Source organism: Glycine max, chromosome 19, assembly GCF_000004515.6.
Source record: "Glycine max cultivar Williams 82 chromosome 19, Glycine_max_v4.0, whole genome shotgun sequence".
Classification (NCBI taxonomy): domain Eukaryota; kingdom Viridiplantae; phylum Streptophyta; class Magnoliopsida; order Fabales; family Fabaceae; genus Glycine; species Glycine max.
The window spans coordinates 41,514-64,896 of NC_038255.2; the positions used below are offsets into that span (position 1 = coordinate 41,514).

General features: G+C 33.3%; 2 protein-coding genes and 1 long non-coding RNA gene across 3 annotated transcripts; 1 reads left to right on the forward strand and 2 right to left on the reverse strand.

Annotated features, from left to right (window-relative positions):
• The first annotated feature begins 1,124 nt into the window (after positions 1-1,124).
• On the forward strand, positions 1,125-16,718 carry LOC100788097 (katanin p80 WD40 repeat-containing subunit B1 homolog KTN80.3). The gene is made up of 19 exons (XM_006603734.4): positions 1,125-1,892; positions 1,989-2,146; positions 2,310-2,440; positions 3,133-3,250; positions 3,391-3,617; positions 5,194-5,296; positions 6,232-6,302; positions 6,406-6,480; positions 6,557-6,700; positions 6,807-7,026; positions 7,186-7,605; positions 9,963-10,022; positions 10,100-10,218; positions 12,355-12,480; positions 13,527-13,601; positions 13,766-13,878; positions 15,649-15,765; positions 15,868-15,936; positions 16,208-16,718. Exons 2-19 carry the CDS (start codon positions 2,119-2,121, stop codon positions 16,269-16,271), a joined length of 2,280 nt encoding a protein of 759 aa, XP_006603797.1. The 5' UTR covers positions 1,125-1,892; positions 1,989-2,118; the 3' UTR covers positions 16,272-16,718.
• Positions 13,115-13,620, reverse strand: LOC121174155 (uncharacterized). Its single transcript, XR_005889998.1, has 2 exons — positions 13,483-13,620; positions 13,115-13,367 (listed from the first exon to the last, which is right to left on the reverse strand). It is a non-coding gene; the product is annotated as an uncharacterized lncRNA (long non-coding RNA).
• Positions 16,719-18,160: 1,442 nt separating the features above from the next.
• Positions 18,161-23,108, reverse strand: LOC100799019 (uncharacterized). The gene is made up of 7 exons (NM_001255108.3): positions 22,754-23,108; positions 22,515-22,688; positions 22,354-22,432; positions 22,209-22,268; positions 20,281-20,402; positions 18,616-18,687; positions 18,161-18,512 (listed from the first exon to the last, which is right to left on the reverse strand). The coding sequence occupies exons 1-7, from the start codon at positions 23,047-23,049 to the stop codon at positions 18,410-18,412; spliced, it is 906 nt and encodes a 301-aa protein (NP_001242037.2). The 5' UTR covers positions 23,050-23,108; the 3' UTR covers positions 18,161-18,409.
• Between the last annotated feature and the right edge of the window lie 275 nt (positions 23,109-23,383).

The window sequence follows — 23,383 nt, forward strand, 5'->3', positions numbered from 1 at the left end:
AATAACACAATTCAACCCCCTTTCTATAAGATCTTTCTAAATTTGTCCACTGCGATTCGTGGACCGGTAATTTATTAAATCCACTCAAAACTCTAGTGTGGATATTCATTTTCGTTGGTCCAAAAGGGAGGCACGAAGAAATATATATGCATATCTCTCGAAGATAACCTATTTATATAAACACAATAAAAGAACTTAATATGTTGTTCAAATTCTTGGGTGTTTATTATATGGGGATGTTTAACCAACCCTACTAAAGATAAATTGTGTAATTAAGGAGATTGTACCAACCATGGTGATGTACATAACTAATGCATCAATAATCTTTTATCATATTTAATCCTATCTTTAGTTAGGATAAGTTAGATAATCCTTTATTATATTCATATCTTCATTTTTTTCCTCTCATTTCATTTTCTTCTCTCTATCTTCCTTTTTATCACTTATTAAGTTACTCCCTCTATTCTTATTTATAAGATCCAATTTTGAAATGATGCTTATTTTTTGTTTATGAAATGCAATCTATAATATTTTATGTATTAATTATTTTTAGCCTAAAAATACTCATCTTTAAAATAAAAAAAAGAGAATATATTGACAAACCATTAGAAGAGAAAGAAATATTAATGACAAACATAATTTTAATTTTTTTTTAAATTTAAGATAAATTTATTATTATTAATTAAATTAATCATTTTTCTTAATTTTGATGAATTAGATAATTGAGTCACCAAATTATTATATTTGTCACTCTTTTTACTTTGCTTTTTTTAATCTCTATCTTCCGTCCACCAGATCTAATCCACCCAAATAGGTTGCACGTTTAGATTTTTTCATTTTTGTGTGTTCTATCTTTTTTTTCTTAAAGTTGTAATGATATTCATTTCTCTTTTAAGTTTAACGTTAATTGGAATTGTATTCTCTTTAGTTGTAAAATTGCACTTTATTTTTTACTTTTTTATATTATTTTTATAGGTCAACATTCGTTTTTCTTAAATATCATATTTTTTTTCTCTCTCTCTCTCTCTATTAAAATGTCTGCATATGATTTGAACATTTGTTAAAAGCTAACATCTATTTGCTTCTGTATAAATACTACTTTCATTATAGCAGAGTCTTAGAATATTAAACTAAAGCTAAACATAAGAAAATGTCACACATAAGAGAGGAGAAATATTACTCAAAAAACTATAGAAGCTATACAAAAAAAAATCGAAACAATTTATGAAAATGAAAAAAGAAAGCAAATTGTGGTTGTGAGTGGGAGATGAATGATTAAAGAAGGTAAGTAAAGATCAGAAAGGTGAAGGGAAGGAGTTGAGTTTTGTTGCGGGGTCTTTTCAATTTTTGATTTTGATTTGCGAAAGGAGGGAGGAAAAAGGATAAAACGTGGAACGTTGCTTTCTCATATTTACCGATTTTCCTTATTTTTTTTTTTTATATTTGATATTTTGATTTTGAACCTTCCCACTCTCAATCAGTCAGGTTAATTTGAACATAAGCACTATCATTACCGACTACCGAGGGGCAGAGTCACACACACAGATCGTGAAAGCGCCTCTCTACTCTCTTCTCTTCTTTGTTAGAGCTCTCTCACAGTCACACAGATCTTGGCTGTGCCTGCGCCTACGGTGATAGAGGAAACTGAAGCCTTTGGTACATGCCACGGTGGCAATAGCAGCATTATTACTCCTAAATTTTTCATGCTTATCTTGTGCTACACACTCTCTCTCTCTCTGCTAGAGCGCGCGCTAAAACTGTAATAAGTTTAAGAAGAGCAGGCAAAAGTGAATGTATCTATCTATCTGAAACAGCATTATTATTTGTTCGCTCTGTGCAACTGCAACTGCAACTGCAACCAACCGCGCTTTACCGAATGCCAACAAATAAAGGTTAGGTTCGTCTTTGTTTCATTTCAGTTTCACTTTGATTTTGATCCGAAGTCACTAACTAACACATTTATTTTATTTTGTCGGCTCCGGGGGCAGCTGTGGGTAGTGAAGATCTGGGAATAATCTTAGAGTAAGAGTACCTAATTAGATCTCTCGAATGTCTCAAATCGAGAGCTGCTGTTCCTTTCACAACTACAATTGCTAGGGTTTTGATTCATTCTTACCAATGACTACCAAACGGGCTTACAAGCTTCGTATCCTTCATCTCTTGTCTGTCTGTGCTTTACATTTTGTTTGATCTATCTATGCACTCGCCCTTCATTTTCTATCTGCAGATCTCTCTCTACTTTGTTATTATGTTAGAGTCTTTCTTTGTGTGTGTGTGTGACTTGGCTGGCCTTGACGAGTTATGTCCAGAGGAATTTGTAGCACATGCTTCTACTGTCAATTGCCTCAAGATTGGACGGAAATCATCCAGGGTTCTTGTCACTGGAGGTGAAGATCACAAGGTCAATCTTTGGGCTATTGGCAAACCTAATGCCATACTGGTTCGTTCGTTCTCCTCTCCTCATCTCTGGACAAGGATTTCATTGTTCTTATGCATTGTTTTCTTTGTGCCCTTTCACATTTCAATTCTGTTCAAAGCTAACTTGCACATTAAATGGTCACTGTGAGGAAAATGTTGTTTGGATGCTTTTGGATCAGAACTTCTTGTCAAGGTAGCATCAGATTAATTTCAGTTATACTTGATGTGTCATCATGACATCATCATTTCTATTTCTTTTATTTAGGCTTGTTCTTACATATTGTGAATATGCCCCTCGTATGCTGGGCTTTAGTGTAGTTGGTTGGAATCAAATGTAAACACACCAAAAAATTTTAAGGCTAGAATAATCCCCTTGTTTTTTTTTGTCTTTTGGCATTCTTATGGTATTTATTTCATGAAGTATGAAAGGGATTCCTTTCTCAGATGTTCGAAGAGAGTGGATTCCATTTTTTTTTCTTGGTTCAGTTAAAGACAACACAACAGGTGTAGCTTATTGGGATGTCCCCTTGGCCCTTTTAGACAACTGATTGGTCTAGATGCATTGTTTCTTGGTTTTATATACATAATACTGCTATCATCTTTTTATTTGTTTTTGTCTGTCTCATTCATACTTCATAAAAATATATTCCTTTAACAGAAAAGAGAGAAAATTTGTTTATCTATTTTCAGTAAGAGCTGTTTCTCCTTTTGCAGAGCCTGTCAGGACATTCAAGTGGAATAGATTCTGTAAGCTTTGATTCCTCTGAAGTGTTGGTAGCTGCTGGAGCTGCAAGTGGTACTATCAAACTTTGGGACTTAGAAGAGGCAAAGAGTACGCGGTTGCTTGCCATTTCTTTTAATGGTTTTAAAACACCAATGAAAAAAGATTTGAATAGTCTCACAAATTTTTTTCAGTATTTTCACCATAAATTTTTTAAATTGAGTCTTTGACTTGCTATGTTTCTTTGGTAGTTGTTCGTACTCTTACTGGTCATAGGTCCAATTGTACATCAGTGGACTTCCATCCTTTTGGAGAGTTCTTTGCATCTGGTTCTTTAGACACTAATCTTAAGATATGGGACATCAGAAAGAAGGGTTGTATCCATACTTACAAAGGCCACACTCGAGGGGTAAATGCAATTAGGTTTACCCCGGATGGGCGCTGGGTTGTTTCAGGTGGAGAGGACAATACTGTAAAGGTTAGAATTGACTTCCTTTTTCTTGATGTTAACAGAGTCAGATTTCATAACATGGTTATTTATCATCTATGCACATAAATAATTTGAACTTCTCTATTATCTCTGTTTGTTTTAACCAACATGCTTACAGTGCCTTCCTTCAAACTTATATATGACAGATTTCAAAGAAATACTGAAATAGTTTGTATTATTGTTAAATATTGTATGTCAACTATAAAAGAAGAAAGTAGTCAATCATATTGAACCATATATAGTTGTGTCTTGCATGTTTTGTCTCAAATAACCATAATTAAGAATCATGGTTCAAGCTTGCTCCATGTCGGGGAGGATGTAATGAAAATTGGTGGGTGAAATACATGACGATGGATACCCTCAAAGATAAAGAGCAAGTTCAGCTGTCTACTGCCGTGACCATAATATAATGTTTCATGAAATGCTGGTTCAGTAAGAGAGAACAAATAAAAAGGTGAACATAATAAACATGATAATTTGAGGCCTTGAGGGTATACACATGGTAATGGTAGTAAGGATAAAGTAAGTAAGAATTTAAGCTATCCATGGTGGGATTTGCAACTTTCTAGGTGTACTATGAAGTCACCTGGTGTTGTTTATTGTGGATTGCTACTTTCTCATTGATTGTGAATGGGAATCTAATCTTGGTTTGTGAGGCAAGGTGGCCCTTTTTCTCCTTTTCTTTTCACCTTAATTGTAGATTTCTTGAGGTGGCTGCTCTTTAGGGGTGTATAGAATGGTCATATTGAAGCTTATCATGTACTTTACCTTTCACAATCCAAACAATGCCAAAGAAAAAGATGACTTTCTTTGTAAACATGGAATGTGTCCCTTAACTTTGCACTTCTCTTTATAAAAGGTTCGGCAAAAATAAGGAGGCTAATTTTGTGGTTGTGTGCTGTTTCTGCGGTCATTTGGTGCATTTGATTGGAGGGAAATACTTGCATTTGCTTTAAGGATGTCCTTTGCCATAAACTTGCTTTAGGATAGGGTAATGTTTATTGGCCTTTCTTTGCTGTTGAGCTTATGGCTGTTTCAAAGAGTTGCCTGCTCCTAGTGACACACAGAGAGATTGGGCAGCCTTACTGCATTCTTGAGTATACTTACTGTTATTTCTTTTTTATATCTTTTTGCCCTTGTGTTGGAGGATATATTGGCCTATTATTTCAAGAAGTTGCTCCTAGTGACAGACAGATTGGCCAGCCTTGATGCTTTCTTCAGTTTACTTATAAATTATAATGATTACTTTTTGCATCTTTTTCCCCCTTGTTTGTCTCTTTGTGTGTATATATATAAAAGAAATATCCCCTTTGCCACTGTATTTTGGATTGAGCTATCTAATGTTGATTTACTTTAGACTTTAGTATGACTTCTTCAAAGTCTGTAAAGTTCTTTACTCATTATCATGGACTTAGTGCATAATTTGCAATATGTATATCTTAATATTTTTATGGATTGTGATTAATGTAAATTTGGCTCGTATGGTTGTGCTAAACTTGTAAATGAGAACCTATTTTTTTGTTTGGAAAAAAATTGATGTAAATTATCATGTATATGTTTGCAGTTATGGGATCTGACTGCGGGGAAACTCTTGCATGATTTTAAATGTCACGAGGGCCAGATCCAATGTATAGATTTTCATCCCAATGAGTTTCTACTAGCAACAGGTTAGTCTTACTTTTCTGATGAAATCATGAAAATTAGCACCTTACTGGTGTGACAGGTCAACTATTTCTCCCACCAAAACCAATCTCCTTAGCATTAATTCCTCCAAAAGGATATGCTACCCCCTCCCCCTTTGGAAATTTCGAGATAACCCTTCTGATATATCTTCCAGCCTCTTCATCCAACCTACTACAGCTCCTCGTCTCTCCTTGTCTGCTGAGACCGTCTTCTTCAACCTGTTTCATTGAAGATTTGTGCCCTCTCCCTAGAATTCCAGTTTGGTTTTCATTCTTGTGTGCACCTTGAAAGACTCCTCAGAGTAGGAGCTCTATATCAGTTGATAAGTTGATAACTATTGGTTCAGAGATTAGAGAAAGAATGAAAGAAAAGATAAAAGTTTATTGATGAGATCTCCTTAGGCTGGATCAATGGTGAACCCAGGTTAAGAAGAGAAAGGATGAATACAAGTTGTTCCTCTCAGGATTTCAAGAGCCTTAGATCTCTCCCTCCACACAACCAATCTCCAAACTGAATACCTCTGGTCTTCTCTCCCTATCTCTTTATAGCCTATCTTTGTCATATTCTGTTAAAGTTCTAAGTAATAATCACTAACTCAAACTCCTTAACTAACGGAAACCAGCAGTCCAGCACATTGGGCTCACCTAACATACACACCCAATCAATCACAATTAACACAATATAACTTACTGAACACAATAATATTTAACATGGGATAACCTAAGTTTAAACACAGAGAAATTTTCTTATAAAAAAAATAAACAAATAATAATAATTGTTGACAACTTTGTTATTTTATTTATACCACATCACATACAGTGCTGGATTCTTGGGTTTTCTTTTGGATGCATCCATTTTTTTTTAATTTGAATGAAGTCAAGTGTAATTTTTATTTCATTTATCTCTTTCCCACGTTTAGGCTCGGCAGATAGAACAGTTAAATTCTGGGATCTTGAAACCTTTGAGCTTATTGGTTCAGCTGGTCCTGAGGTACTTTTTGTTTAGTAAATTTACCATTTTCTCCTGGATGATCAGTTTAGGATCAATTAATCAAGATAATTTTGTTTTATTTGTTTTTTATTTTATTTTTTAGACAACTGGAGTGCGTTCTCTTACTTTTAGTCCTGATGGGAGGACCCTGCTTTGTGGTTTACATGAGAGTTTGAAGGTAAGGCCCATTTTTAGTTGATTTATTTAAGGTAATCATTTATCAAGGTGACGATGCTCTGCTTGGTTCTGTTTAGGTTTTCTCTTGGGAACCTATAAGATGCCATGATATGGTGGATGTGGGTTGGTCTAGATTGTCAGATCTTAATTTTCATGAAGGAAAACTTCTTGGCTGCTCATACAATCAAAGCTGTGTTGGAGTCTGGGTTGTGGACATCTCGGTAAATGCACTTATCTTAAAGAGAAATTTCTGCGGCTTATAGGAATGTTGTATTTGATACCATTTAATACTAATGTGCCTTTTTACATTTCTGACCTCTTGTCCAGCGTATAGAACCTTATGCACTTAATAATGTGAACCATCTAAATGGCCATTCAGAAACTAAATCTTCAAGTGGAAATATGACTGTACTGAATGAGATCACTGCTAAGGCTAGGCTATCTGTTTCACAAAATCCAGATCAATTACTAAAAGAAACAAGATCTCTTGGAAGGTTGTCCGTTTCTCAAGATTCAGACCCCTTAAAGGAGGGAAAATGTCTAGCATGTATATATTCTTCCTCTGTCTTCAATCTTTTATTTTATTTTTTTGCATTTGTTTTGATTGAATTGTTTGAGTAATCTTTATTGTATCTGGATCCATTTGGATCCTATTTTCAATTAATATCATTACTTGCTCACTATGTGACTTATGGATTGCATGAAGCCACAGGAAGTGCACCAAGTACTCCTCAAAGGATCAATTTGAATTCTGGACCCAAAACAGTACCCGGTGGTTCAACAACAGTGCTTAATACAACAGCTCAGAAAAAGAGTTCTTTGAAATCTCATACAACGTCCAGTGCTCCACTTATCAATAAATCAGATATTATACCCGTAATTGTCCCCAGAACTAGCATGAGGTCAGAGCCTGTGGCTGATTCTAGAAAAGAAGTTGGTGTTTCTGGAAGAACGATGCCATTCCCCTCACAGTCAAAGGCAGCAGATGTACGTAAATTTCCGAACAACAGAGATGATGTGGATAAGCCCCTCTCTCCTGTAATCGAATCTGCAGCTTCTAAGGGTAGTGAATTAAGTGGTTTTGCAGATAAAAATAATTTCCCTGCTTCTGTAAGCTCAACGCAAGGTATTTCTACATCTTTGAAAAGCTTAAATTATACTAGGCTTCTTGAGACTGGCAAATATGAATAAATTGATAGAGCCCAGTGCTAGTAATCAGCATGAAGTTTTACACAAATCCTATATCGACAACAACACAACTATTTTCTTTTTTGATCGGCAAAAGTAGATATATTATATATTAATGTAAGCAGTACAAGTGGTACGGATTTACAAACAGCCTAGCATCAACGAGAGCAGACCTATGGTTAGCTAATACAATTACGGGTTAGCATCAACGACAACAACACAACTATGCTTGTTTTCCATTGATATTTATGCTATATGTTATTTTGTCATAATCTATTTAATTTTAACTTGTACTGTTAGTGTTATTGCAATTGTCTAAGTCCTTAACAACTTTTTTGTCAAATGGTTGTTTGACCATAGTCTTGAGACTGCTTAAGCAAATGATGTTGTAAGAATATCTACAAAAGTACAAATATCTTAGAATATCTTAACAGATCATTAGATTATATCTTTTAGAGAGATTAGCATGCTGTGTTACACGCATCATGTTCCTATTTTATTTTGTGTTCATTACTGCATTTCCTTTCATTCTTGGTTTAGTTTTTCAGGATTTATTAACCTCTAGCTTTTTTGCCTCTCCTTTGTTTCTTATTAAATTTAGTTCTTTGTTTATAAAAAATTATTGTGGAATCAATTAATATATAAATGACAAGCAATGTTGGGCATTGTTTCCCAATTTAGTACCCTCTCTGATTAGGTTTGGTGTTCTTATTGTATTTGTGTGCTTAGGCTTGTACTTGTAATTGTAATACACTTTTTAGAATTTGGGCTTGCAGTGAGGGTTTCCCTCACTTATATACACCATGTTGGCCATATTACTAGTCAATGTGAGATTCCAATACACCCTTTGATACCGAGGACTTCACCTTTCGAGCTTGAAAAAAAAATGATAACATTTTTGTGTTTTTAAATTAACAAATTATTATTACACCATATTAATCTAATACAAACTACTAGGAGTCTGTTCTTTGCTTTCTCTCTTACTCCTTTCATGTTGGGAAAAATCCAAGTCCCACATCGACTAGAAATAAAATTAAGATAGAGTATATAAGTGAGAGGCAATCCTCACCCTATGAGCTAGTTTTTGGGGTTCAGTTAGGCCCAAATCCACATTCTTAAATGATATCCGAGACTATCGTAGATCCATTAAACAAGCCACCCACCATATTATTATCCACACAACAAGCCCAAAAGTGTCTGGGCTTGAGGGGGTGTATTGGAAAAAACCAAGTCCCAAATTTTCTTAGAGATAAGGCAAAGATAGAATATATAAGTGGGGGGCAATCCTCACCCCATGTGCTAGCTTTTGGGGTTGAGTTAGGCCCAAACCCACATTCTAAGATGATACATATCTAGATCTTATAATTTCAACCGATTTATTGTATGAATTTTAAAAAAAATCTTTGGCCAAATTATTGATTAATGTGCTTTATCTAATATCTACATGTAATAAACTTTCATGTGAAGGTAACATGTCTAATCTAATCAAGGTCATTTTTAAGTACTTAATGACTTAAGCTGTTGAGTGATTTTTTTGACAGATAGTATTTCTTGTTTCTCTAGATATTATCTCAATACATGTCATGTGCCTGAGCGAGAAGGCCCTTGTGTTACTCACAATAAGAAAGTAATACAAGTGTGGGATGGAAATTAGTTTTGCGGAAGATAAACTTAGATTGATTGACTACCATGCCTGTAAAAAAAAAACTTTGTATAAAAGTGAGTTCTGTGCTATGTCGAGAAGCCCCAATCTGCAATAACAGAAATTGACCTTTAATTAGTATTACTATAGCAAGCCATTCTTGTTTTATGCTTTGGGCTTCCATGAATATGGGATGTTATAAGAAAAGATGACATGTTTTCCCAGTCATCCTAACATCTAAAAGTAATATGCTGTTAATAATTTTGTCAGGCATAGGTCTCAAGTCACAGTGTTAACTTGCAGGAAGCTTTAACTTTCCAACATGATTTGCTTATTAGGAATGATTAGAGGTTTATCAATGCATCTCAACTTGTCATGGGAAGGGCCTGTGCTTATGTGTTCTCTTTAGTGTTCTGCATGTAGCTGTTTTGATCTCTGTGTGAATTTACATGGACACTGAATTCAAGGATATAATGAGACTAAACATAATCTTACGTAGCCAATGTAACCTAATGCCCAAAAATGGTGTGAAGGTCCACTGCACCATGTTATGGTTGTTACAATGATTGTTGAGTATTTGTTAGTGAAAATCTGGATGTCTTTGTTCTGTTGGATGGTGTATTAATAGTGTTTAGAGTTCTGTCTTGTGCCAGATGAAGCTCGAGGACTGAAAGTAAACAGAGATGTATGCTCTGTCGAAGTACAAAAAGGAGGTATCTTTCTTTGTGTAAATTGTTGATTGTCATTAATATAAATGGTTTCTTAATTTTATGCTTTTTATCATATATAGGGAGAATGCGCTCACTTCTCAATTTAGAAAAGAGGGAACGATCTCTTAATTATGAGGGACCTAGACAAGGGATTTCTCATGGAAGGATATCATCAGTTCATGTGCTCCCTTTCAGTGGGGTATTATACCTCTTCATATTGTCTGCTATGATAATTTTCTTGCCTTTCTATTTCTACCTTCTGTTATATGTGATGATTAATGCATCATAATTTTGTTTACAGACATAAAACTTAAAGAGCACAAAGAAATACTTGTATAATCAAACCTTTCTTCTGTAAGAATGTGCATAAATTTTTATTTATTTTGGAGAGGGCATTAAAGTTAGTGTCAGAATAAGTGGACTCTTATATAGTTATACTTCTTTTGTATGTGTACCCTTTCTACTATAAGGGCCAAGGGGTAAACCGTAATTGTTTTCTTTTGGCTTGTGCTTGTGAAAAGTGCTGCATGTAATATGATGGGAACTAATGACAGATGAAATATACAAATAAGAAACACTTATAAGCTCAGCTCCTTGCAAAAATGAGATTCTGCAAATCTCAGACTGCAACCAAAGATTACCGAAAGGAAGAAAATGACAGTGCTTTAATGGATCCTTGAACCTCACTTTTGGCTTAAGAATAGGCTTACCTTAGCTTTCCTCTATCACTACTTTTTTTCCACCCTTCTCTCATCCCCCTTACCTTAATCATATATCTCCCTCCACTCATACTATTATATCTCCTTCCTTCTCCTAAATTTATCATTTCTCCCTGTCCCATAACTAACTCCTCAATTGACCACACCTCTCTTGTCCCTTGATCTCTTAAGGATACTCCTCTCTTAGCTTCCCTTTTCTTCCTTCTTTCATACACCTACCACTCCTTTGTATCTCTGTTTCTGTTCTTATTCTTATTCTTCCTAGTATAAAACATCATAAAAATTCTAAACATGTTTAAGGCGTGCATTTTTTTCCTTATCTCCTTGATATATTTTACTATTGCTGGTATTACATGTTTGCAATTTTGGTAACATGTTGTAGTTTTTTATCTCAATATTATTGTATTTTTCTTTTGTAGAAACATTAGGCTGTAGTTCAAAGTGAAAACAGTAAAATTGTATACAAGTGGAGATTGTTCTCCTTTATAGTAAAGAGTGTGTTCAAAAGAGTTTGTTGCTAGCATTTCTCTAAAATTTTAAATCCATAGAGTTTAATAACCATAGTCTTAAAGATGCTTTGGTCTCAACTGCATGCTGCTTTGCCTGGCTTGAAGAAAGTAGCATATCACCTGGACGTCATGTTACCTGATACATAAGCTGTGAGATATTCTTCATGTCAAACCTGATGTGGCCCCATCACTCATCAGGCACTTATGACCACCAGATTATGTGTTCCATTGGCCTTGTTTTTCTTTCCTGGCTGTTATGATATTAGTTATTGTCCTATTGAAATTCATTTTTAAGAGAATCACAGGAGAGAATGTGTCTTTTACCTTGCTTATACATCAAATACATTACCATTAACACTATATGGGTGCTGTTTATCTATGATTAAGAACACTAGTTGAGTGCAGTTTATATATGATTAAGAGATAGCTGGATTTTCCCTTTGTTTTATATTCTTTATTTTAACTTTTTTCTGTTTTGGTTGACCAGAGAGGATATATCCTCCTTTGTACTTTTGTTTCTCTTAATGAATTTTCTTATTATATAAAGGAAATCTATTGAAAATAGTTTAATCGTGCACATTTCTATCAGAAAAATATATGCAACATCTTAATGAGTTAGGACAGTCATGTTGAACTTGGAGAGTTCATATATTTAGAAGCAACTTAGGGGGGGTTTGGTGAATGTAATCTTTTTTCATTCTTGGAAATCATGTTTCCTAGGAATCATATTTCCTGGGAATATCTAAAATATTACTGGAATTGAAGGACATAATTGTGTTTTTGCATTATAAAAAACTTCCCCCCTTCATGGGAATCTTGGACTCCACCCCTCCCATAGGAAAATTTTACTGGGAAACACAGTTAAAAAATAATTTCTGGGAATGTTAAACTCTTAGGAATGATTATTAAAATTGTCATACCAAACATGGGAATTCAACATTCACAACCTAAGATTCTTGAGAAACTTAAGAAATCTTCCTTCCGAACACTGCCTTAATGTTTGATTTAATTGTACTGAGACATAGTTGTTTGCTTTTATCTTGTGTCCTTTTCCCTGTTTTCTTTTTATTGGAGTATGTAATTTCCTTATTCCTCAAAGTTAAACAGAGAGCACATTCTATATCCACTGAGAAGGCTACAGTTTCTGCTACCGATGAAGATTCCATTGCTGATGTGATGGAACAGCATGACGAATTTCTTAGTTCAATGCTGGCTCGTTCAGCTAAGTTACAGGTATTGATGATTTAATTATGACTTTATTAATAGTTTAAATTGAGTCCTTTGAATTGTGTATCGGCTATCTGTTATATGATAGCAAGCAAGGGTCTTTGAATGTTATTAAAATGTCAACAGGACACGGTTGTAGGAAGGTAACTTGGATGAACATGATGTGCTTCGGCATCTTTTTCTTCTCATAGATAAGAGAACAAAAAATACTCAAGAAGAGAAGTTCATGATCAGATGATAATATATCTGTTGAAATTATAAGGATTTAGGTAGGGAAAGAGAGAGAGATAGAACAAACTCCCAATAATAGAATATAATATTCATACACGGTGTTTATACTAATACTACACTCAATCCTAATTAAATGAGGAAACCAATCATGAAATACTGAAGTGTGGAAAGCACCCCTAAGATATTCCAGGTACTCTAAAATATTCCGTGATACAATGATGATATTATTGGACATTTTCTACATATTTGATTTCTTACAATACCATCCTATAGAGTTTCAAGTCTACTACTTACATAACGTCATAACCTCGAGTGCACAAGAAAAAAACATATCTACTTGACAATGCTTGCTAATAACTTTGTATATCATATGAAGAACTCTTAAAAGGTATTCACCAAGGACCACAGAGAAGCTAAGACCATTTTATCCCATAAAAAGAGGAAATGACAAATATTTATACCAGAATTATCCCATAAAAAGAGAAAATAGCAAATATTTATACCAGAAAATTCCATCAATCCTCTATAATCGTAGATACGCTAAACCACTGCAACCAACTTAACCATTCTGAAGTTTGAAGTAAGCTTTTTTTCTTTGGGCAAGTTGAATTTGTCCCTAAAACCAATCTGACGGATCCACAGCCTGACCCAGAGCAATTTTCCTGAACAAGCAAAATGAGAACATGGTTTTTTATATAAAAAGAAAAAACATCCTTCAATAAGCATTTACGAATTCTATAGACTAAAATAGAATTTTGGTAACTGAAGCAGACCTACTTGCATTTGTACATTTACTGAACTTCGAAAGCATTATACTGCAGATGGTCTTCAGATGTTGGGAAAGAAATGATGTTAAGGAGGTCATTGGCATAATGGCAAGGATGGATGATCATGCTGTGAGCATCTTGAGTTTGCTTCTTTTTTTTTCCTGTCATTACAGCATGTCATTATTATTTTGTGTCCTTGTTTGTGGTATCGATGATATGTATACACAAGGTTTTTATTTTTTTGCAAATGTTAAATTCTCATAATACTCCTGTCTTATTGGTATTTATTCCAGGTGATTGCTGATGTTGTTAGCATTATAATGGAAAAAATTGATATCATTACACTTGAGATATGTGCTGGTCTTCTGCCACTTCTAACTGATCTTCTACAAAGTGAAATGGAAAGGTGAGTGATATCTCTTCTGATACAAGGCAGCAGTGTAAACGCATTGTGCTGGACAAATATTGTCAAAATTGAGAAAAGGAAGAAGAAAATGATAACCAGATTTCTGTGGGAATGAGGGGGAAGATCATTTTTAGAGAAAACTGGTGTTAGAATAATCCAATGTGTGGGTAACTAAGGCCATGATTAACCTTGTCTGAATTTCATTGGATATCATTCTCTCTCAATATGAGTACTAACTAACTGGTGTAGAAGGTATTCCCAACAGCAAGAATGAGGAGGTCATTTTGGGGATTTAAGGGAAAGGGGTGGATCATAAAAGTGATGATTCACTCTGTTTGATGTTTTATTAAATATAATTTCCCTCAATTTGTGTGTATTGGACCAGCTTAAAGGATACTTTTAACAGTATTATGCAGTAACTATTAATTGTGAGTTTTTCTTATTTTGTGGAGAGAGAAAGAGGAAGGAATTTATCCAAGGAGAGTGACACTGATCAGTAATCATTAGTTTAAATTGCAATTGATCCTTACATGATAATAAGTTAGTAAATTAGGGGCCATTTAATTTAAGAAAACACTTTCTATTTTCATTTTAATTATGAGAATGCCACCTTGTTTATACTTTGTTTCCTATTTTCAAAAGTTGTACAGAAAATAGTAATCAATAATCATTAACTTTTTTTATTGTTTTCTATTTTCACTGTTTCCTATACAATTTTTGAAAATAGGAAACAAAATGAAAACAATGTGGTATTTTGTGAAATAGATCTGTTCTCAAACCAAACAGTCCCTTAATTCTGTGATATGTTAAAACTATATTCTCAAGCAAGTACAAGTATGTTGTTAATGTTTGTTTCAGAATATAATTGATGAGTGACATACATGACAGGCTGAGCCATTATTTATTCACTTCTTGTAAGCATCCTAGTCCTGTTTAGAAACCTGGTTGGGAAACTGAATTCTTCTATTTGAAGGAATCAAACACTAGGGGAAGGAACTTCTGGATTTTAATAGTTATTAACTTATTATTTCTTTCAAGGATCTTGGCTATTGTCTTTTTCCTGGGATAAAATAATCAGTAGATCCTTTATCCTTGCAGTTTTGCTAAATTTTTAAATAAGTCCCTATAATTTGAATGTTTTAAACAGAATCCCTGTACTTCTATTTTTTTTCATAAGTCCTTATTTGCTAATTTCCATTAAGATCTATTTAACAATTCAAGTTTTGCTAAATTATAAAGTCACTTGGAAATAGGTGTTTATGATTTAGTAAAAGTTAATGACTGCCGGCAAGTACGACCTATTTAAAGATTGATAGAAATACAAGGACTCTGTTAAAACTTTAAAAATATTTGAATCTACTTTAAAATTCAACAAATTATAAAGACTTACCAAATAATTTAACCTTTATGAGGGGTGGGGGAGGTACAAGCTTTTATCTTGTAGTTGTGAGCTGGTGTCAATTGAGCGCAAGCACTTTGGCTCTTTATTGCATGTTTTATGTCTCAGCTTCAATAATATATGATCATTTTTCTAATAAATTCTGCGAGTATTCACTTGTAATGTGTCTTGGGCTTTCCTGTTTAGCTCAGCTGCCAAGACTCTACTTCCTTAATTTTGTCCAGTTACGAAGTTTTCATCAGTGTTGTGACTTGAGATTATATCCACGTAGAACATGAGGAATTTTGATGTGCTTTTATATATTTACATTTATAAATTACAATTTTATAGATTTAGTTTTGTTGACTATTTTGATATTTATATATCTGTAGACATCTAGGAATATCCTTGGAAATGCTATTGAAACTGGTCAGAATATTTGGTTCAGTAATCTATTCAACCGTATCAGCTACACAACCTGTTGGTGTCGATATCGAGGCAGAGAACAGGTGTTAACTCCTCAGGGCTTTCCATATATATATATATATATGTGTGTGTGTGTGTGTGAGATGCGCATATTCATTCATCTTTTGTTTGTTAACGAGGTTCAGGCTAGAGCGTTGCAACCTCTGCTTCACAGAGCTTGAAAAAGTCAAACGTTTTTTGCCTTCTCTTTCAAGGTATGAGTTCAAGTTTATTTATTTGGCTTTTCTGAAAGAAAAAATCCTTTTATTTAAGCCGCTTTTGGTAATGCTAGTAGTGGACTAGTTGTAAATAGTTTCTCAAATATTTAGCAAGAAATTCTGAGGAAATGTAGAAACATTAATATTTTGAAAGCTCAAAAAGCATGAATACTTTCAAGTAACTGAGGGTCAGTGAGTTGATATATTATTAGGGTGATTTAAAATTTCTGGTGCTAATTTCTCATTATTTGTTGTCTCTTCCCTGTAGAAGAGGAGGATCAATTGCAAAATCTGCACAAGAGTTGAATCTGGCTTTGCAGGATGTTTCGTGATCTTTTCCTGATTCAATTATTTCCGCCGCTCAAGTTTTACCGGTGCTTTTTAGGGGTTTTGTGCATTTTAAAGATTTAAACCTCCATACAAGCCACCGAATAGTTTGATGCATTGTCATTTGGCATTGAATGAAGCCTTTTCCTGTATGTACATTTATTGCTGTTAAAAATTCATGGTAATTGATTAGTGGAGGCACTGATAGCTGCTAATTCTGCGACATATACTCGAAGCCAAAGCTTGAGGCATGTCACCCTCTGCTGATGGTTGCACAGCTGACTATAACCTGTCGATATCTGCTTAATGTGTAGATCTCAGTCGGTTCCATAACTAACCTAATATGTGGCGCAAGATACTACTGCCTATCTAATCTTATTTCAAAATTTCATGATTTTTGTTATGGTTCTTTAAGTGCGGTTATACACAGTGAGTGGTGCCGTTCATATTTCTATTTGTTGCATATTTTTGTATGATTTTTTTAAAATGCTTTGGTGAATTATGCCGACGGATAAGTGTCATGTATGTGCTAAGAAATGAGATCACAGCTTTGCCAAATGATCTGATATTTATGGACTATATGAATTGTTTAGAATTCCCATATTTTGGGTTATTTTGACTAATCTTTAGGCACTTGAGTTTGATTCTTCATAAGAGAAAATAGCCTAAATGTTTTTTTCACTTGGGAAATTTTCTAATTGTTTAGACTTAAGAGTAAAAAGTTATTTGATTCCCATGTGTGAAAGAGGATTTGTCAAAAATGGCTTTCGGGAGTGCATGTATCCAGACTAAGGTGGAAACTGGGTAATGAAGGTATTGTTCGACTCATGATGAAGAGAACAAAAGAAAGTATTACTCGAAAAATCTTTCAAAGGCTCAAGTTTAGATGGTCAAACCAAGAGAAAAATAGTACGGAAATATTTGAGGACCCTTTGAATATGGAAAAAGTAAAAAGCGCTAAAAAAAACATGAAATTTTACGGGGACATTCATAAATTGATTGATTCAATGAGAACTGAAAAAACCGATTAAAAAACTAAAGAATAAATAAAAATTGAATGGATAAAAAATTTGAAAAACATAATTTTTTAATTGGATTGGATCAGATTTTAAATTAGATTTATAAAATTGATCTTATCCAATTCAAACTAAAATTATATGTATTTATATATTTATTCATAATTTGATAATATCACTCGTATTTGTATTTTTTTTATATTTATAAAATTATCACATAGTCTATATTTATTTATAAAAAATATATTTAATCAAAGATTATTTTTATTAACTATTTGAGTTAAGATTCATAAATATAAATATAATTTCAAATAGTATAAATTTATTTGTGATAGAGAATATATATTTTTTATTTTAATATATTTAAAAATTATAATATTATTAATTATATAATAACATAAAATATTTGATATTTTAAATTATTTTTTTGTTATATTTATTATAAATGTTATCATTTCTTTAATATTATCTGAAAAAAATAAAAGATTAAACTAAAAAAAACGATCCAATCCAAATCGGGATCGGACTAGATTAATGTTTCGAAGAAACTGATTAAATAATGAATTTAAAAAAGCAAAGTGAATCGATCGGATGATTCTTTTTTTTTTTTTTTCTTTTCAAAATCAATCCAATCCTCAAACACCTGGGGAGAATCAGGCATGATTCTGACAAACAGTCTCAAGTGGTTGTCAAGAGGACACGTACCCAGACAATTGACAACATCGTAGGTAATTTAGGCAATTGTACACATTTGTAATTTGAATCGTTAGGCTGAAAAATTATAAATAGGGAACTGCAAAGCCATTTATTTATTTTTGAAATACTTGTACAAATCTTTGTAACACCACGCACGTCGCAATACAAGTTAATGAAGAATATGCATGTTTTCAACCACAGTCAAGTCCTTTATATTCTTGCCATTTACTTTTGATTTCGATTTATAGGTTTCTGTTCTATTTATGCAATTTTTATTCCTTCCTACATTTTTTTTCTCCAAGTGACAACAATACGAAATAAAAGGAATGGCCATCGCCCAAAAAGTTTACCTTTTCGTATGCACAAATGCACTATACAACCCTTTTTGAACAAAATGGAAAGTACAATGCATAGCTGCAACAAGTCCCAGTTTAAATCTTGAAGTATTTGTAACCATACTCAGGGCTTGTCATCCCCTCTTCCCAATCACCCATGCGGCGACCACCAAAAACAATTTGTTGGATTCCATGATATCTGCCGCCATTTCAGATAGAGGTCAATCACAATTGCTTTTCCAAAATAACTAACAAGACAAGCATCTCTACTTTGTAACATGAAGTTTGGTATTCGAACTTACTCCGAGCTCAGGACAGTTAGGCAGTTGAGGAGCACATCAATTGCAAAATAATCAGATGTACCCAAGTCCACCCTGTAAGATATGTATATAAAGCTAAAATGTATTAGTCTGTCTTTATCACAATGTTCTAACTTCTTCGCCAACCTAAACTTTAGTTATTATTTTACCAACCCAAATTAATCTTTATTTTCTCCAAATATTTTTCAAGACTTCTCTTCCTTCCCCTTTCTTCATTATCTTTTTGTCTCAATTTTTTTTCAGGAGCTTATATTTATTTGTTAACCGAGCCTTTCTGTCTATTTGCCATGATAGAGAATTAACCACAGATCCACAATGACCTAGTTAGTCCCGGAATCTAATATTGTCACCTTTGCAACAATTTTGCACCGTATATTTTTTACATCTCCAGGCCAGTATTCTTACATCTTTAAGCCAATATTCTTTTTATACAGGTTTTGAATCCAATATTCTCAACCACGTGACTGACATGAAAAAGGTAAGAATACTAGTGTAGACATGCAGAGGTGATAATAATAGATTAATGGACTACTTAGGTTCCTGTGGGAAAAACCCAATTAAAAAATATAAATTCAAGGACTCAATTGAAAAGGAAAAAAAATAGTGCAAAGACCTAATAACAAATTATCAAATAGTTCAGAAACTTGCGAAGTAATTTAACCTTTTTTTCTTGTTCTATTTATCCTTAGCAAAGGTATTAAACACCTCCAACAAGAAAATGCTAGAATCCTGGTAAGAATGGTTGAAAGGAATAACAAGGGACCTAGTCTTTACTTATTCTGAAAAACATTTGGAATGTTTCTTCTTTATCTCTCTTCTTCTGGTTTGTGTCTCGGTCTCAATCATGCAATCCAAATAAATCATAAGTGTCTTGGAGAATCAAGTTAACAGTTATTTATCTATTGTTTGTTTTACTAAAATTTAATTTCTTATCTTGGTTCATTTCACGATAGATATAATTCATGTTACTGAGTTTCAAAAAAATAATAATTCATGTTACTGTTTTTTTAATTAGTTTTGTTTGAGTATACATTACCTTTTTTTTTGTCAATAAAAGATTATGTAACTAATTTTGAACTTTGTCTTTTGATAGAAATTTTGCTGGAAAACATTTGGATTGTTTAGAGTTTATGCAAATTCGTATTATTTTTTGTGAATTTATCATAATTCTCAACATGAGAAATTAACCATTTTTTAATGACAGCTTATAAATTATACGGTGAATATTCTACAATATATCAAATTAGTAGAGAACTTTTATTTAAAAAAATATATACCCTATTATGATTTCATATTCTTCTACATTCATGTATTTAAGTAAATGGCATTGTTTATTAGTTAGTGATTGTCCGTATAGAAACTTATTAAGTCTATACTCTTCTTTAAAAGATGCCACGGCCTTTTAGATACTAAAAGCTTCGTGAGATTAAAGAAAACTTCTCAACTTTTCGATATCTAATTAGACGAGTTTTACAGCGAATTTAATACTTTTAATATTGAATTTTTATTGCATAAACTTATTTTAAAAAATCTTATTATAGTTTAAATTTATCTTTATCAGTCAATATTTTTAACCTCCGTGCATTTTAAGGTCATAAAACAAGTTTTTTATTTTAGTTTTAAAGAGTCGAGTTCTAGAGCTAATACCAAACACGTCCCCAGTTTTCCTGGAACTCAATATCACTGATATCATGGAAAGATGACGGCATCACTTTGAAACCTTTATCTGCATCATATAGAGGATCATACTCCACTGATGAATTTGCCAGCTGTCATCAATTCAAGATACTTCAGTGCTTGTTAAAAGGTAACGGCTACAAGTAAGAAACTAGAAATAGACTACAATGCCACGACTCAAAGCTAATCCAGGCATATCATGGCTATAGCATCTAGCACTAAGCTAAAATGGACAATATTTCCAAACACAAAAATCAATAAAAGAAAAATTTGTTATCAGGGTTAAGAAAGTCAATATAATTTAGAGCGATGTTAGTAATATACTTTGATACTCTTTTAAATGCACTCTTTACTATTATCTTTTATTGAGAATCACAAAATATGGGTCTTACTCCTAGTTTAATGAGTCTAATGGGTGATTTCTTAGTTTCCAACAGATTTAACCAATAATTGTGTTTTAGGGTCTTAGGGAATATGTTACTAAGGTAAGCTAACCAATGTCTTTTGGACATCTTTGGGCATTGGTTAAGAAACTAAAAAAAGAAATTTTTTTATTGGAATGCAAAAATTTGTGTTGTCTATAACTTTTTTATGTTCTCCTATAATTTTCATAATTAATATTTTTTTTCTTTTAATTCCTTAATCAATATCTTAAGGATACTGATTAACAAGACCATATTACTAATATTCCTAAATATTTATTCCTAGTTGTTTGAAACATAGAAAGAAAATAATCCTACAACATAGTATTGTTGGCAATAGATATCCAAGCACTAATATTCAAGCCAGATACTGCTAACGTGCGACTATGCATATTCAGAAGCCTAAATCTAACAAAAGAACTACCATAATGTGCATATGCTTACGTTTCATGTTCCAAAACAAATCCTCATCCTTTTAGCTTCTTTATCCACACTCATTCACTACTGAAGTGGGAACCTTTGTTTACTTTTCACTACATCCAGCAAGCGATGCAATACCTCTTGCTCATTTGACATTGTACTAGAGCCATACAATGCGTTGATTCCAAGCAACAGCCTAACATTAACAGTCTCACCCATTCACACATGTGATAGAGATTCAACATTCGACAAAGATTTACATTGGTTATTGACTGCCTAACACAACCCTCACCTTTTATTTTGGGACCTGCTATGTGAAGATTTACAAGAAAGCCCATCATGGCAGTAGATACAACTAAAAAAATTCATTGGAATGGTGGGAGAAATGGTACACAGCTAGAAGAGCAAGTTGGAATGTTGCATAGCCGAAGAGTAGACACAGTAACACAATTAAAAAGATTCATTGTAGGAAGAAAGAAAGGCATTGGTACTAACAGTCACAGCCTCGAATCACCTATGGAAATTCTTCTCCAAATTCATCGACAATAACATTTGGAAGATTCAATCAAGATTACCATAAAGTTTATACATGAGGCCCAAGAAGATTGGGAAACATGTCTAGCATATGAAAATAATCCATCACATAATGGCTTGCGGACAGACTAGAACACAGCAAAACACAAGATAAAACCAATTCAAATAGGGAAGCAAAATATAAATGTGTTTTTCCCAATAGTATAAATAAATAAACTTAAACCATTGGTTTTCAGAATCTCAATACACTTTCTCCCGTGCACTATTCTCTTCCTCCTTTCTATTCTCTTGATAAATATAAAAATGGAGCCAGAACTTAGATGATTTCAAGTCAACACTCAACAGACTCGAAAATATTTATTGTATGATTTCATTATAAGAAACATATCTGTAAATGTAACATGTGTCATGGAGTTATTGGATACCAACAGAAAACTGAAGATGTAGCGAATAGTGATGGAAAGAGAGAAAATAACCATGGAATAAATAAATAAAGGGAAGGAGAAGTGAGCATGGCCTAACCTGCAAATTTGAAGAATTAAAGGCACCAAGACGACCCATGACATACCATGATTGAATAACCTGCATATTGTATTGTATATGAATAAAACAGGAAGATTTTATAAATAAATATTAAAAGCTAAAAATGTAAGTGAAACACACTTACATTACCAATTAGATTAACATCCCGATCTGATGGTGATCCAAACAATTCAAACCAGATATATGAATCAAGTGGATTGAAGCTGTAAGAGTAATAAAAGATGACATGAAATGATGGATCCATAGCATTATTTATATAGTGAGAGAAGAGAAAAGGAATAATACTCTCTGAAGGTGACTTTGAAAGCAAGGACGGATCCTGTTTTAGACTTTTGAAAGTCTCTACCCTTCTTTCTCACCCTATCTTCGACTCGTTTCCTCATGAGTTCGGGGTTGCCAATGCTATCTCCGAGAACGGCACGGAGTTCAGCATCGTCTTTGCAAGCGTTTTCCAGGACTCTGCAACCATTTATTTAGTTAGAATCATAGAAGCATTCATTCAATTAATTCATCAACTTACTTACTTTGCCCAAGCAGGGTAGTTGTTAAGGAGGTCGTATTCCCGCTGTCGTTTCTCTTGGCGAATTCTAAGCAACCTGCGATCTCTGGCGGTAGTTCCTGACCCTTTGATGCCTTCTTCTTCTAGCTTTCTTCCGCTGCTAGTGTAAGAGTGAGAGTTATTATCGGAGATAGCAGAAACAGAAACAATCACAGGCCGGAAACTCCTTTTGGTAGTTGAGGAAGGGAACCAACAGCCCACTCCCATGGATTTCGCCTCCGCCCACTGCCAACGGCAACTACATCCAGACATGCCCGCCATCCCTATCTTCACCCCTTCTGCTGCTTTACTCTCTTGCTCTTCTTGTTTATTTTTCAAATACTAACATATCCAATGGACAATTTATTTTTATTAGATTCAACACTGCTATATTAGCAGTAAAAAATTATCACATTCGGCTACCAATCAGAAATTTTATTTAGTGTTAAATATATATATATATATATATATATATATATATATATATTTATAAAAATATCATTTTTATTACAAAATATGTCAAATCATAAATCATAGCAGAAGAATCAAAATACCTATATTTTTATAAATTATAATTGTTATTTATATATTTTTATATTTTAAAAATGTATTTATT

Excerpts from the sequence above, each read along its gene's own strand:
- LOC100788097 (XM_006603734.4), top strand. The coding sequence starts at position 2,119 with ATGACTACCAAACGGGCTTACAAGCTTC. Across the intron at positions 2,441-3,132 it reads GCAAACCTAATGCCATACTG|AGCCTGTCAGGACATTCAAG; the intron begins GTTCGTTCGTTC and ends CTCCTTTTGCAG. Across the intron at positions 15,766-15,867 it reads GATATCGAGGCAGAGAACAG|GCTAGAGCGTTGCAACCTCT; the intron begins GTGTTAACTCCT and ends AACGAGGTTCAG.
- LOC100799019 (NM_001255108.3), bottom strand. The coding sequence starts at position 23,049 with ATGGCGGGCATGTCTGGATGTAGTTGCCGTTGGCAGTGGGCGGAGGCG. Across the intron at positions 22,269-22,353 it reads ATGTTAATCTAATTGGTAAT|GTTATTCAATCATGGTATGT; the intron begins GTAAGTGTGTTT and ends TACAATATGCAG. Across the intron at positions 20,403-22,208 it reads TTAATTCTTCAAATTTGCAG|CTGGCAAATTCATCAGTGGA; the intron begins GTTAGGCCATGC and ends AATTGATGACAG.